This window comes from Pecten maximus, chromosome 3 (genome assembly GCF_902652985.1).
Source record: "Pecten maximus chromosome 3, xPecMax1.1, whole genome shotgun sequence".
Classification (NCBI taxonomy): Eukaryota; Metazoa; Mollusca; class Bivalvia; order Pectinida; family Pectinidae; genus Pecten; species Pecten maximus.
Window position 1 is genome coordinate 7,834,078 of NC_047017.1, and position 15,839 is coordinate 7,849,916.

The 15,839-nt window shown below is 38.5% G+C and overlaps 2 protein-coding genes across 2 annotated transcripts; both read left to right on the top strand.

Annotated features, from left to right (window-relative positions):
• Positions 1-2,649: 2,649 nt before the first annotated feature.
• On the top strand, positions 2,650-3,228 carry LOC117324593. Its single transcript, XM_033880513.1, has 2 exons — positions 2,650-2,781; positions 2,939-3,228. The coding sequence occupies exons 1-2, from the start codon at positions 2,685-2,687 to the stop codon at positions 3,226-3,228; spliced, it is 387 nt and encodes a 128-aa protein (XP_033736404.1). The 5' UTR covers positions 2,650-2,684.
• A 2,272-nt stretch (positions 3,229-5,500) lies between these two features.
• On the top strand, positions 5,501-7,403 carry LOC117322831. Its single transcript, XM_033877775.1, has 5 exons — positions 5,501-5,667; positions 5,799-5,895; positions 6,101-6,248; positions 6,406-6,695; positions 7,149-7,403. Exons 1-4 carry the CDS (start codon positions 5,585-5,587, stop codon positions 6,693-6,695), a joined length of 618 nt encoding a protein of 205 aa, XP_033733666.1. The 5' UTR covers positions 5,501-5,584; the 3' UTR covers positions 7,149-7,403.
• The last annotated feature ends 8,436 nt before the right edge of the window (positions 7,404-15,839 follow it).

Genomic DNA, 15,839 nt, shown 5'->3' on the forward strand with positions numbered 1-15,839 from the left:
CATTAGGTGGAGATACTGGATCATCAGATGAGGAGGAGAGGGATGTGTGTCAGGTGATCAGGAGCAAGGCAATGAAAAGACACGGGACGGGAGGGTGGTCATACCGAAGAAGATATTTTCGCCACAGTGAATTTGCCATGATGAATGAATAATGATATTTCTATTTACGGAAAGGATCTGTATAGGCTTAGCCTGTTGTCCAATCCATTTTGTATCTAAAATCTATCTCTATTATGAAATATTGTATGTAAATTAATTCAAATGCTTGATTGAATAAAATATTTTGAAATGAAAATATTTCTATTTCCTCGATCTCTTTGCAGGCAGATATGGATAGTTTGGAGTCGGCTGTGGACAAGGAGGGGCGGTAAGGTCTAGACCAGGACCTGTGATTCCAAAGGAAGGAGTGTGTTTAAGGGAGGGGGAGGGGGCATGTCATATCCGGTCCAAGAGTGCGGTCCAAAGGTGTTCACAGCATATAAGCAGATGAAGGTTCACTGGAAGGAGCGATTTGTGGTCAGAACGAACTAGTTAAATATCAGTGTGTCGCCAAAAATCAAATTCATTTCCCCGGGGAAGATGCTGATTCCGGTAAGGTCAGTTACTGGGATGTTGGCAGCCTACAGGGAGGAAAAGAGTCGCCGAGGGCGAATGGCTACCGTTCCTGATCTTGCTGAGGTTGACCCATCCCCCGTGCATCAGTGCAGGGACGTCCACTAGCAACAACGACCGCCAGTGGAGGAGGCGTTTCCGGAAATGAGGAAGTGGAAATTGACACCGGGGCCGACAATTATTTGGATCTGATGGAGAACTGAAAAAGATGGCGAAGATTGTGTTTGTGTGGATGCAGGCTAATAATATTGTTTTGGTTAATCACTGTGCGCGAGCCACTACGGATATTTTGGTGTTACCTCTTATCTTTAATGACATGTTTTAGACTCGGTAAATTTATTCTGGTTGTGTCTTGTGTAGATATGTGTTTGTATTCATGCTATGTAATTTTGTTGAATTTTTTATTGAAAGTGTTTGATTATTTTTGTACATATCTTTACCAAGCAATATTTGCATTGGCTATTGCCAACGTTGTTGTCCAAAGCGTGTTACTATTTTTGATAATATACATTTTGTTTTTTATAGACATTGTTAAATACCATTTTGGGGTACTTTACTCTACATGTACTTTGCAAATGTTTAGCATATCAGAATAGAATGAAATACTTATATGTTCTTATCTTTTCAAAGAAGTGAAGTATGTAGCGGGGAAGGTTAGTATTTGTTGTTCAGTTACGTGTAGTGTCCGGTTCCTGTTCTAGTTTAAGATTAGAGTGTCTGTTGTATTTATTTATTTATTTATTTTTGCCCGTGTATCCGTTGCTGATTGTGTCGAGTCCCTGTGTCGGTGTACTGTGTTTTGATTGGTCGATCGTTTGTGCATAGTTACCGTTGTGTATGTATAGAGGTGCAATGTTCATTTGCTGCGGGCAGTTTGAATGATTCAGTTCCTGAACTTAAAAGATGTAAATATTAGTAGGCGGATTAGGGAACGAGATCGATTTAGCATATAGGAGTTAGTTTTAATAGGTTAGGGTAGGCGGGGCGTAAGGTATGGTGCAGTATATGCTGTAAACGTTGGACCGATTATGATTGTGTTGTCTACTTGTTACTTTTAATAAATCTTGTAAATTGTTTCTTGGAGTCGAGTCTTTCCTTCACCAACACTGACAAGGAGACCAAACGAACCTGAGTTGACGGACGATATAGGTAGTGAGGCGGGTATAGTTTGTACACTACAAACTGGGCCCGTCTCGCGTATGTTACACAATATTGGATTTAAAAGCAACGCAAAGCTCATGTGTAATTAAACGACTATTTGCATAAAAAGAACGCCAATTAAAGATAACAAAGAAATCATCAAAATATAAACACATTCGTAGGCAGGCGTAGGCGTTCTTCTCTACTCTGGACGGAGATAATAGTATGACGTCATGATACTGATGACGAAAGGTCGTTTATGACGTCACGTTCATGTTGCTAAGATGCTTAGCAATAGGCAAAGGCGGAGATGATTAGTCTCTCCCCAAGTATCTACGTTTTATCTTAATTTTTGGATTACCAAAATGGATATCAAGATTTTTTTGATATTTATGGTAATTCTGAACGTCATGCAGCAAAGCCCTGCTGCTTATCGGGACCTCACGTGGTAAGTTTGGACATTTTCTGTGATTTTTTATTTTATATTGAATATACATGTACATCACTGTACCTAGATGCATTTATGGCACACTTATTTTTGTCGCAACATTTCAATTCAACTTTGTCACTTTTGTGTAGCGTGGAGCCCGAGCCAGGATATACCAAAAGAATGCTGTATTATTTCACTGCAAGAGAAGTTGAGAAAGCATGCCCAACGCAAGTCGATCTGATCTTGGTAAGTAATGAATTCAATTAAGATAAATATTGTTTGTAAAACGCATTTGACTTGAAATAAATATATGGCTTGTGATTGCGCTTATAGGTTTCGTATGACATGTATAGACGTACTTCTTTATCGAAGTTTTAAGAATTCCTAATGCAAGGAACATCGGCTAGCTTAGTAGAATTCTCGAGGTTGATTGTAACTTTGCTTGTTTCAGAGAATCGGAAATGAGGTGTTCTGTACCTTTCTGTGTGGGATTGTATCACTGATGTTGGCTTACACATACGTGTATGCGCCGTTGATTGGAAACTGCGCCAAGAAGAGATGGACAGTCATGGTTTTCATGTTCCAAGTTTGGAGAACTCGTAAGTAATATTGATATTCCTCACCCCTTTCCCCGGTGGTTCCTTTCGGTTCTTATGACAATAACGGTAAGATTCATTCGGCGTGTAATGTTTTACGATAGATTACTTGCTGTCACCTTTGTATTTTTGAAAATGTGTTAATTATCTGTTTCTACAGGTCGTTCTCTCTGCCGTTTCTGCGGAACTTCTCCATGTCAGGCCAAGCGAACATCCTGGAAGCGCTTCAGACCCCGTATCAAGAATGTAACCGATTTCGAGGAGCGTTCCAACGCCATGAGGTTGTTCAGTCTCGGACTGGAGCTGTCCGTCGACCTGACAAAAGAACTTCCTCGGGATGAGCTGTACTGGGCTAGGAAATACTGCGATCAGTTCGAGGAGGACCACATGGTTCTATTCCCGCTGTGTATCCAGCGTCAGATCAATGACTGGTACCCAGTGCCTTACTAGGTACGTACCCTGTCCCTCACAAGTATACTCCTTTGTCCCTTATCCGATAGGGAGTCCCCTTGCGTACCCCTCCACCCGACTTAGTAATCTGTTACTCGCAAAATCATAACATGCCCATCACTAGGTAGGTAATTTAAAAGTTCATACAAATTTGCGGGAATTTACAGATAACTTATCAGATTAAATGTCAAAATTAAGACATATGGGTAGCCGTGATACATATCAACAATCGGTCAAGTTACTTCTGTTCCTTTGCATCGCGATAGCGATTTATATGCTTGTAAAATATCACTGGATTTGCTATTTATATGAACCTTAAATTCAGTTTCAACAATATGAAAATTATATCACGTGACAAACCTATCCGTTAAAAAGAGCGGAACTACTCCGCATGTATATATGTACGTAAGTATTACCTTCCATGTGTTATTAGATTTTTAAACCATTTTCTTGCAGATTCCTTGCAGTGTTTGGCGAAGAGAAGAATGTCGATGATGGAACAGAAGTGGCCGTGGTGACGTCATCGATTGGTGTGATAACGCCCTATTGGTTGCATCCACGATTTTGGCTTTTTTCATCTCTGGTCAATGAGAAACTGTGACCTAGTGATATTTATGTTGTTTTCGTAACTTTTTATCTTGTAAAATTTGTACTTTGCAGAGAGGAACATTGTACGCAGATGACTATCCGATTAAAACTATTCTATATTGATCAGCTACATGTATATATATTTTGCAACGTTTCTATGGTAACCATTCACACGTGGTGTAATAAAATGTCTTAACCTGACTCGACTGTTTCAGTTATATTTTTGTAAACGTCTACCATACATCTACACCTGTTTACTGAAGTCGGATACAAATTATGTTGTCGGCGTCACAGGGACTGGACACAATTCGGAGTCTCTCTTATATTTTCTGAATAAAGTCTGATAGAAAAATTATGACTAAGGATAGTTCGTAAGAAGTACAGATGTACAATTTCATGAAATAATTTGTGAAATGATATAAAAGTAAACAAACGTGACTAAATTGTCACTTTAAAACGTAACAAGCCTGTTCTTATAAACCGTGGGTACCAAAAGGTACGCGAAGGAACAGCTAGAACATTTCAACATGTGCGCGAGCCACTACGGATATTTTGGTGTTACCTCTTATCTTTAATGACATGTTTTAGCTTTGGTAAATTTATTCTGGTTGTGTCTTGTGTAGATATGTGTTTGTATTCATGCTATGTAATTTTGTTGAATTTTTTATTGAAAGTGTTTGATTATTTTTGTACATATCTTACCAAGCAATATTTGCATTGGCTATTGCCAACGTTGTTGTCCAAAGCGTGTTACTATTTTTGATAATATACATTTTGTTTTTTATAGACATTGTTAAATACCATTTTGGGGTACTTTACTCTACTTTGCAAATGTTTAGCATATCAGAATAGAATGAAATACTTATATGTTCTTATCTTTTCAAAGAAGTGAAGTATGTAGCGGGGAAGGTTAGTATCTGTTGTACAGTTATGTGTAGTGTCCGGTTCCTGTTCTAGTTTTAGGTTAGAGTGTCTGTTTTATTTATTTATTTATCTATTTATTTTTGCCCGTGTATCCGTTGTTGATTGTGTCGAGTCCCTGTGTCGGTGTACTGTGTTTTGATTGGTCGATCGTTTGTGCATAGTTACCGTTGTGTATAGTATAGAGGTGCTATGTTCATTTGCTGCGGGCAGTTTGAATGATTCAGTTCCTGAACTTAAAAGATGTAAATATTAGTAGGCGGATTGGGGAACGAAATCGATTTAGCATATAGGGGTTAGTTTTAGTAGGTTAGGGTAGGCGGGGCGTAAGGTATGGTGCAGTATATGCTGTAAACGTTGGACCGATTATGATTGTGTTGTCTACTTGTTACTTTTAATAAATCTTGTAAATTGGTTCTTGGAGTCGAGTCTTTCCTTCACCAACACTGACAAGGAGACCAAACGAACCTGGGTTGACGGACGATATAGGTAGTGAGTCGGGTGTAGTTTGTATACACTACAAACTGGGCCCGTCTCGCTTATGTTACACAATATTGGATTTAAAAGCAACGCAAAGCTCATGTGTAATTAAACGACTATTTGCATAAAAAGAACGCCAATTAAAGATAACAAAGAAATCATCAAAATATAAACGCATTCGTAGGCAGGCGTAGGCGTTCTTCGCTACTCTGGACGGAGATAATAGTATGACGTCATGATACTGATGACGAAAGGTCGTTTATGACGTCACGTTCGTGTTGCTAAGATGCTTAGCAATAGGCAAAGGCGGAGATGATTAGTCTCTCCCCAAGTATCTACGTTTTATCTTAATTTTTGGATTACCAAAATGGATATCAAGATTTTTTTGATATTTATGGTAATTCTGAACGTCATGCAGCAAAGCCCTGCTGCGTATCGGGACCTCACGTGGTAAGTTTGGACATTTTCTGTGATTTTTTATTTTATATTGATTATACATGTACATCACGGTACCTAGATGCATTTATGGCACACTTATTTTTGTCGCAACATTTCAACTCAACTTTGTCACTTTTGTGTAGCGTGGAGCCCGAGCCAGGATATACCAAAAGAATGTTGTATTATTTCACTGCAAGAGAAGTTGAGAAAGCATGCCCAACGCAAGTTGACCTGATCTTGGTAAGTAATGCATTCAATTAAGATAAATATTGTTTGTAAAACGCATTTGACTTGAAATAAATATATGGCTTGTGATTGCGCTTGTAGGTTTCGTATGACATGTATAGACGTACTTCTTTATCGAAGTTTTAAGAATTCCTAATGCCAGGAACATCAGCTAGCCTAGTAGAATTCTCAAGGTTGATTATAACTTTACTTGTTTCAGAGAATCGGAAATGAGGTGTTCTGTACCTTTCTGTGTGGGATTGTATCACTGATGTTGGCTTACACGTACGTGTATGCGCCGTTGATTGGAAACTGCGCCAAGAAGAGATGGACAGTCATGGTTTTCATGTTCCAAGCTTGGAGAACTCGTAAGTAATATTGATATTCCTCACCCCTTTCCCCGGTGGTTCCTTTCGGTTCTTATGACAATAACGGTAAGATTCATTCGGCGTGTAATATTTTACGATAGATTACTTGCTGTCACCTTTGTAGTTTTGAAAATGTGTTAATTATCTGTTTCTACAGGCCGTTCTCTCTGCCGTTTCTGCGGAACTTCTCCATGTCAGGCCAAGCGAACATCCTGGAAGCGCTTCAGACCCCGTATCAAGAATGTAACCGAGTTCGAGGAGCGGTCCAATGCCATGAGGTTGTTCAGCCTCGGACTGGAGCTGTCCGTCGACCTGACAAAAGAACTTCCCCGTGATGAGCTGTACTGGGCTAGGAAATACTGCGATCAGTTCGAGGAGGACCACATGGTTCTATTCCCGCTGTGTATCCAGCGTCAGATCAATGACTGGTACCCAGTGCCTCACTAGGTATGTACCCTGTCCCTCACAAGTATACCCCTTTGTCCCTCGTCGGTAGGGAGTCCCCTTACGTAACCCGTTACTCGACTTAGTAATCTGTTACTCGCAAAATCATAACATGCCCATCACTAGGTAGGTAATTTTAAAGTTCATACAAATTTGCAGGAATTTACAGATAACTTATCAGATTAAATGTCAAAATTAAGACATATGGGTAGCCGTGATACATATTAACAATTGGGCAAGTTACTTTTGTTCCTTTGCATCGGGATAGTGATTTATATGCTTGTAAATATCACTAGATTTGCTATTAATATGAACTTTAAATTCAGTTTCAACAATATGAAAATTATATCACGTGACAAACCTATCCGTTAAAAGAGCGGAACTACTCCGCATGTATATAGGTACGTAAGTATTACCTTCCATGTGTTATTAGATTTTTAAACCATTTTCTTGCAGATTCCTTGCAGTGTTTGGCGAAGAGAAGAATGTCGATAATGGAACAGAAGTGGTCGTGGTGATGTCATCGATTTGTGTGATAACGCGCTATTGGTTGCATCCACGATTTTGGCTTTTTCATCTCTGGTCAATGAGAAACTGTGACCTAGTGATATTTATGTTGTTTTCGTAACTTTTTATCTTGTAAAATTTGTACTTTGCAGAGAGGAACATTGTACGCAGATGACCATCCGATTAAAACTATTCTAGATTGATCAGCTGCATGTATATATATATTTTGCAACGTTTCTATGGTAACCATTCACACGTGTTGTAATAAAATGTCTTAACCTGACTCGACTGTTTCAGTTATATTTTTGTAAACGTCTACCACACATCTACACCTGTTTACTGAAGTCGGACACAAATTATGTTATCGGCGTCACAGGGACTGGACACAATTCGGAGTCTCTCTTATATTTTCTGAATAAAGTCTGATAGAAAAATTATGACTAAGGATAGTTCGTAAGAAGTACAGATGTACAATTTCATGAAATAATTTGTGAAATGATATAAAAGTAAACAAACGTGACTAAATTGTCACTTTAAAACGTAACAAGCCTGTTACTGTAAACCGTGGGTACCAAAAGGTACGCGATGGAACAGCTAGAACAATTCAACATGCGGTAATAATATCAAACTACATCACAAAGCTGCTTCGTCCTCCTAGGACACGTCAGTGATTGTTTGGACATGACACAGCTGATTAGTCCTTCTAGGAGTCGTCAGTGATGCTAGAGACATCATACAGCTGGTTCGTCCTTCGAGGACTCGTCAGTGATGCTAGGGACACCATACAGCAGTTTCGTCCGTCTATGACTTGTCAGTGATGTTAGGTACACCATACAGCTGTTGCTAGGGACACCATACAGCTGTTTCGTCCTTCTAGGACTCGTCAGTGATGTTAGTGACGTCACACTTGTCAGTGGAACTAGGACTAAATTTAGAGTTTGGAGTATAATAATGGGCGTACGCAAATGTGTTCGGTCGATATAAGAATTATATAATTAGGGAGGTGTAATTAAATAAGAATACACATCCCATTATATAAATCTCATTTATATCCATAGAAGAGACACTTGTTGAAAGCCTGGGTGGGATTAGTGACATCAAAATGTCTCATGCCTGCCTATTTTTTATGATTCAGTCACTATTGTAGCCGAAGCAAGGTCCACAAGCGATGTAACGGGAAATCGTCTGGTGTTGTTATATATGATATTGTCATTCAATATCAAAATCATTGTCGACTTTTTAAAGCATTGATAGTTGAACGAGGTGATGCACAACTGTGACATCCGTTAGGATATTTCTCATTTTTTCCTCTTTTTTTTTTAATTTTTTTTTATCCATATCTTGAACAAAATAGTCACTGAGTGAACTTCGTACCTTTACCCACCAAATGTCTGCTTCATTCTTTCATTTCATCTTTTATTGATAAAGTTGTAATCAGTCAATTTGACAGAATAACAGACAAATTCTATATAAATATTCCCCATCAAATGACCAAAATGGAATAAACATTGAGAAAATATTTTAGACATATTAGAAATGGAAAAAAAAAATAGTTCCTTAATCATCATGATTACATCGACATACACTTCAATATCATTATGTTCTATTTGTTGAATCCTTTGGGAACACTTAGCTGACAAACGTTAAGTTGGCAACGCTCCAAGAAACTGCCTGTGTTATGTTACCAAATTATCAAAATCAAATAATACCTTATGTCTGTCAACATTTCACGATCTGTCTCGTTTCTTTTCTTATGCCATAGTTCATTTTGTCGGTTGCGCACGTGGGGGCCGCTGTTAGCATTATCCTTTGATAAATAATGATGACGTCTGGCGTCTTTTGAAATATATTACTGCTATCATTCGATATATAGCATGACCGCCATCTTAAATCAGCGGTAGCTCTTAACATGTGCTTAACTGGTCAAATCTCTCAGCAGAAATTACGAAAATAATATCCTTCCTGGAAGGAAAACGTATAACAACATTGTACCGAGTCACATGTACATGCGTCAACAAACGTCGTTGGGCTAATGGGTTTAATCCTTACGAATATAATCTATCAAATGTTTTTCACAATTAAATTATTGAGTTTTTTTCTGGAAAAGTCATCTGCCTCATTGACGATGCCTGGAATGAAACTCTAGCACGGATAAAAAATATGACACGTTCCCGAATTGAGAAACAACGTAGCAAATATATAAATTGATATTAAACTACGAGAGATCACTCACTACAATCAGTTTGATGATTATTAGTTATTTTTGCGGAAATCTAGCTAGCCAAAAAGTTTCGGTTGTGACGTCAGAAATGTCACGACAGCAATGGCATTGACAGTCTGATAAATGTCAGGATACATATATGCAGAAATTGTCGCCTAAATGTGCAGAAAAAAGTATCGCTAGAAATGGACAATGACCACGGGTGAAGTTTATATTGGAATTCAAGACGGAAACAGTTTCCAATAACTTCATTTAAGACACAAAACCATCAAAGATGTTTAATCAACGGAGGTGCAGCCTTCATATTTTATTGATGATACTTGGGTGTGTTTCATCGACTGTACGAGGTAAATAAGAATATCCTTAACACCGGAAAGGCAATATGACACTACGCTGCACACTTCAAATCTCTCCATAAGGAAACACTTACAGAGAAAGCTATAGTTATCCAGAAAAATACTCTATTTCATTCACTACAAGGTTTGTATAAGGAAATACCTAACACATAGCAGGCTATATAACATATATAACATATAGCCTCGCGCTTTAATTCCAATACTTCAAATATCTTATAAGGAAGCGAAACGAGAAAATTGAGACAGGTCGGACTAGCCTTTACCAGAATCCTCATGTCAGTAAATATACATGCTTGCTGTTTATGTTCTCCAGACGAAAATTGCCTTAATTCAAACACCACCCTTCAGGACTGAAATACTTTAATTAGTTCATAATTTCACCGAAGCGAAAAGTACATTAGCTTAGAGAAAATGTCACTGTTGCATTTTTATGACATATTGTTAATAGATGCAACCGGTTCCTAACAATGATTTTTAAATTAACGACCAATTTTGGTACAAGCGACTCATATATGTTATGTGGTGGTTTGAACCCCGATTTCCTGACATTTAAGTTTTTATGAGTACCCAGCGGTGATTTTTCAGAGAAAACATTTAGCCAATCCTAGTCTCAAAGTACATGTCCTTTGGTTTCAAAGGTATCCACCATGCCCCATGCCAATAAAACAGTACATCATGGTATCTGTTCTCCTTAACTTGTCAAAACATTCATTATGGCTGCATACCTGATCATAAAAAAACTGCATGGTGAGGCACTTTGTCGAGATCTGTTTCCACTTAAAAGGCTGCAAGGTCCAACCAAACCAGGCACGACCAGTACATGATATTTTATACCAAATATTGGGCTTATTGACCTTTAGGGACGTGTCAATAATGAATCTGAAGAATTACTTATTTGTGCTTGAATTGACGAATTTTCACACTAGATAATTGTTTGTACAGTACTTGACAGCTACTGGAAATATCATGAACATGTCGTGTTATGATCAAGCTTATTGAGTACAGAATTAAGTTTGTCTAAGGGAAGGTCCACTACCAATAGCGTCTTCGAACATCTAAACCAGAGAAATGATCATAGCAAAATTAATTAATTATAAGGAGGGACCCTACTTAACTGAATAAATCGTGATTGACAGATTTGCTTAAAAATCTTATAGTGTCTATTGTTATGTGATATTACTATACGTCAGACGCTAACTACAAAAACGAATTGGTGGGACTCTAAAATAGATAGGAGAGTACAGAATTTGATCGTTACTCACAAATCTGGTATTTTCCAGAATGAATTTCAAGTTTTTTTTTAAATAGATGTCGATGCCTTATGATTTCGTGTGATTCGAACTTTAATACGATGAGTTTTCACGTGTTCGTTTATCGGCTCTGATAATCGAACTGTCAACAGACATGGTGATTTTGCCTCTCCGTTCTCACCATCCTACTTCTGATTTGAGCTAGATTTTTATAGCGGACGCTTACACTCCAGAAACGCCTGGGCCCGTATTCATGAAAATGTACTCATGCTCAAACTCAACTTTTGTGATCATGTTCAATTCTGTACTCCGATGAGAACGTACTCAAAAAGCGTATTCATCAAAATTTCTGAGAACGTTATCAGTTGAGTACGTTAACTAAGAGAACTCTCTAGTGTTTGGAGTTTCGTTTTGGCGTATCTCATTCTCCAAGATATTTTTTTGAGAGTCTTCAAACACATATATATATTCTGCTCATATTCTGCCGTCGTGTTATCAATTTTGTGGTACGGTTAGGGTATCGCTATTATGTCGGTATTCTCTGTTGTTTCTGAGCGGGATGTCTGTTTAAGATGTCGACGACCTCACTGAACAATATATAGGAGACCCATGACTATCCAGAGCAATTACGGTTAAGTGTCTTGCCAATGGATACATCCACGACAGTTTTACACTAAAACCACCCATTGCGGTTATTATATACATCGGGTTAGTAAATCATAAGCAGCTCTCAAATGATGTCTATAAATGTATAATGTGTTTCACTTCCACGGTAAGCATGGTTTTATACGTTTTCACGTTTAATGCAGTTAAATAAAGGGAATAGAACATGTTATTACTGTTAAGATATTTAATTTATATTTTTTCAAGATTTACCTCATTTTTTGTCTTTACATTCCATGCGCTTATGAAATATACTAGACCCGTATGTGAAACAAAATAGGTACATACGTTCTCTGTATTTTACAGAACAGTTTAATAGAGTAACACCAGAAGGGAATTGATTATTTTTATTTTAAAGTTTATCTTATACTTAAAGAACCTCTTATTTCCTTAAACTACTTATTTTGATTTCAACAATCTAGTGGACCATTAGGGTTTTTTCAGTGGAATACTAAATTGGCCAAGTCGCAGTTTTTATAGTTAATGCCTTTTCATGACATACATTGACAGCATAGTGGGTGTCAACTCCCTAACGTTGTTCAAGGACAATGACGCCTATCTTTGTAAAGATACTTCTTTGTGTTGGTGATATATCCGTCAACTCCTGATTACCACGAAGGCGTACAGCACGCAAAATGGCAATGTTCGATAAAATAGTGAGCTGAGAATTGGGAAGGAAGAAAGGGTATAAAACATTTAAGGCAGTATACAATTTCTATTGAATTATCTTTTTTCTTCTAGTTTCTTTTTTACCTAATATACCGCCATAGCTTGAATCCCCCGCAGTGGTTAGTAATAAAAAAAACGTTATGGCCCATGATAGACACTGCGTCTTACAAAATCAAATAGAAATATAACCAGAAAGCTAATCCGAATTGATGGCGCAATTGAAAATTTTGCCGCCTGTGAAATGTCTAATTCGGTATCTCGTAAAATGGGGAACAAGGAAGTAAAAACACAACAAATTAGAATGTAAGTTTTTACCAATTCGCATTTTTTTTTTTTTTTTTATCTTTTTTTCTTATGTATAATCCTGTCATGGGTAATGAAGTCCTTTCAAATTGATCTTCACAGCATCAACTTTTTGCCAACGTAGAGACAATGATAATCTATGATGTAATAACATTTACAACTAATACGTCGGATTTTACCAATATTAGTAACCACAGTACTTAATGCTTGCAATGTCTTGTCCATACGATATCTGGTGCCATTTGAAGTCAAACGTCTTCGCATCCTAGATACTCTAGGGGTTACCCGATCTCTTGAAGAGAGAAGAGAGCGTGTAATCGTATCCCCTGGAGAATCGAGGATGACGTGCTCGATACCTGTTGATATGTCTGGTGGTTTCCTTGTCACCGCCCTAGTTCTCGTTTTTGATTATGTCACTTATGTAACGGATAAAGGCCTTAATCTGTACGACATGTGTCGTCGATGAAGGAGAAGACGTTTTGGTGCGTTGGCGGCAGAGTGGTCAAACACTTTGCATTTCACCTAGGCGATCAGGGTTCGATTCCCCCGATCAGACGTGAAAAGGTTAGAGGTCACTTCTCCGGAACATGTGGGTTTTTTTCTGGATACCCTGGATTCCCCTTACAGTAAGTCCCCTCACAAGACTGATTGATATACGTTGATATAACTTGTTCCGTAATTGTTGTGAAATAAATGAAGTTTACATACAGAAGACGCATCCTCCGGGAAACACGTAAACATGTAACACCACCCACCCACCCACCCCGGTGAAATCGGTGAAAGAGCAGTGATCCAATATTTGCATAAGAAAAGTTTTAACACCTAAGGATATCCATAATGATAAGGTAGCAACATTAGCGATAGATGCCCCTTCATCTACTACAGTGAAAAGGTGGGTGGTGGAATTAAAGCGCCCTGAGGATGACCCCCCGTCCTGGAAGGCCTGTCAGTGTTGCAACCCCACAAATGGTCAATAAAGTTCATGATATTGTTATAACTGACAGACGAGTCACAGAAAGATATATAGCTAGTAGAGTTGGCATTTCACAGGAAAGATTCTGACCGAGGATCTTGCAATGAGAAAGCTTTCGGCTCAATGGGTACCAAGACTTCTGACAGTTGATCAGAAACAGCTAGGTACATATTATCGCGTGCTAATCTTAACCTTTTTGAGGAAGATCCTGTCAACTTTCTTCAGAGATTTGTCACTATGGATGAAACATGGGTCCATCATTTTACATGTACCTCAGAGGCCAAAAAACAATTGAAACAATGGAAGCACCCTGGCTCTCTTCCTGCTAAAGAAGGCAAAGACTGTTCCATCAGCTCGGATGGTTATGGCCTCAGTTTTCTGGGATGCAGATGGTATTCTGCTGATAGATTATCTCCAAAAGGGACAAACAATCAATGACACATACTATGCTTCACGTGTGAGGCAGTTACGGGAAAATATCAAACTTAAGCTTACTTAAGGTGTTTTATTCCATCAGGACAATGCTCCTGTTCACAAGTCTACCATTGTCATGGCTGCCATTCACGATTGTGTCTTTGAATTGATTGAGCATCCACCTAATTCACCTGATCTCGCTCCATCAGACTTTGATCTATTTCCAGACCTACAAAGCAGCTATTTCAGGCATCCACTTTCAGTCAGTTGATGATGACGTCATACATGCAGTGGATGACTTTCTGAACAGCCAAGAAAAGGAGCTCTTTAAAAGTGGCATTGAGGCCTTTAAACACCGCTGGCAAAAGTGTATAGATACTGAAGGGGATTATGTTGAAAAATAATACAATATGTCCGGCAATATAAGGCTCACGACATATCAATCAGCCCTCGTGCTTCGTAATTCTCTAAAAATTGATTATGTGATAATCACAATTACTCACATCTTCAGAATTGATTTCGACCTCTTTCGGTTTCAATTCATTTGAATAACAACAAGGTTAAAAATATACATATGTTGCGATATAAGAAAATAAGAAATTTATTGAATTATGGGTCTTTTGCCCCTCCATTCCAGATTCTGACATTTCTTTTCCGGGTTTTTCGGTCGCCTCTTATTACTGTACCGCTTTAGCCTTTAGCATTACTGAGTAGTCCTAGGAGGATGAAACATCTGTATGATGTCCCTAACATCACTGACGAGTCCTAGGAGGACGAAACATCTGTATGATGTCCCTAACATCACTGACGAGTCCTAGGAGGACGAAACATCTGTATGATGTCCCTAACATCACTGACGAGTCCTAGGAGGATGAAACATCTGTATGATATCCTTAACATCACTGACGAGTCCTAGGAGGACGAAACATCTGTATGATGTCCCTAACATCACTGACGAGTCCTAGGAGGATGAAACATCTGTATGATGTCCCTAACATCACTGACGAGTCCTAGGAGGACGAAACATCTGTATGATGTCCCTAACATCACTGACGAGTCCTAGGAGGATGAAACATCTGTATGATGTCCCTAACATCACTGACGAGTCCTAGGAGGATGAAACATCTGTATGATGTCCCTAACATCACTGACGAGTCCTAGGAGGATGAAACATCTGTATGATGTCCCTACATCACTGACGAGTCCTAGGAGGACGAAACATCTGTATGATGTCCCTAACATCACTGACGAGTCCTAGGAGGATGAAACATCTGTATGATGTCCCTAACATCACTGACGAGTCCTAGGAGGACGAAACATCTGTATGATGTCCCTAACATCACTGACGAGTCCTAGGAGGATGAAACATCTGTATGATGTCCCTAACATCACTGACGAGTCCTAGGAGGACGAAACATCTGTATGATGTCCCTAACATCACTGACGAGTCCTAGGAGGATGAAACATCTGTATGGTGTCCTTAACATCACTGACGAGTCCTACAAGGACGAAACAGCTGTATGATGGCGTTCAATTTATTTTCGTTTTACTGTATCTTGTACTGTATGTAAATGTGTTTTTTATGTGTTTAAATCTTTTGTCATTTGTACCATCCCTGTACCGATGAGATCCCTAATTGAATAGTGTAGTGGGCGTTATTGTTTGAATATAAATTTAATATCCTTAGGGGTGCTTGAAATATTGTGTGCACAACTTTTGATTTTATTTGTCAAGTGCGGCTTTTGACTTTAAAACTTGATCGATGGCCCCAAAATTACAATATTAAAATCA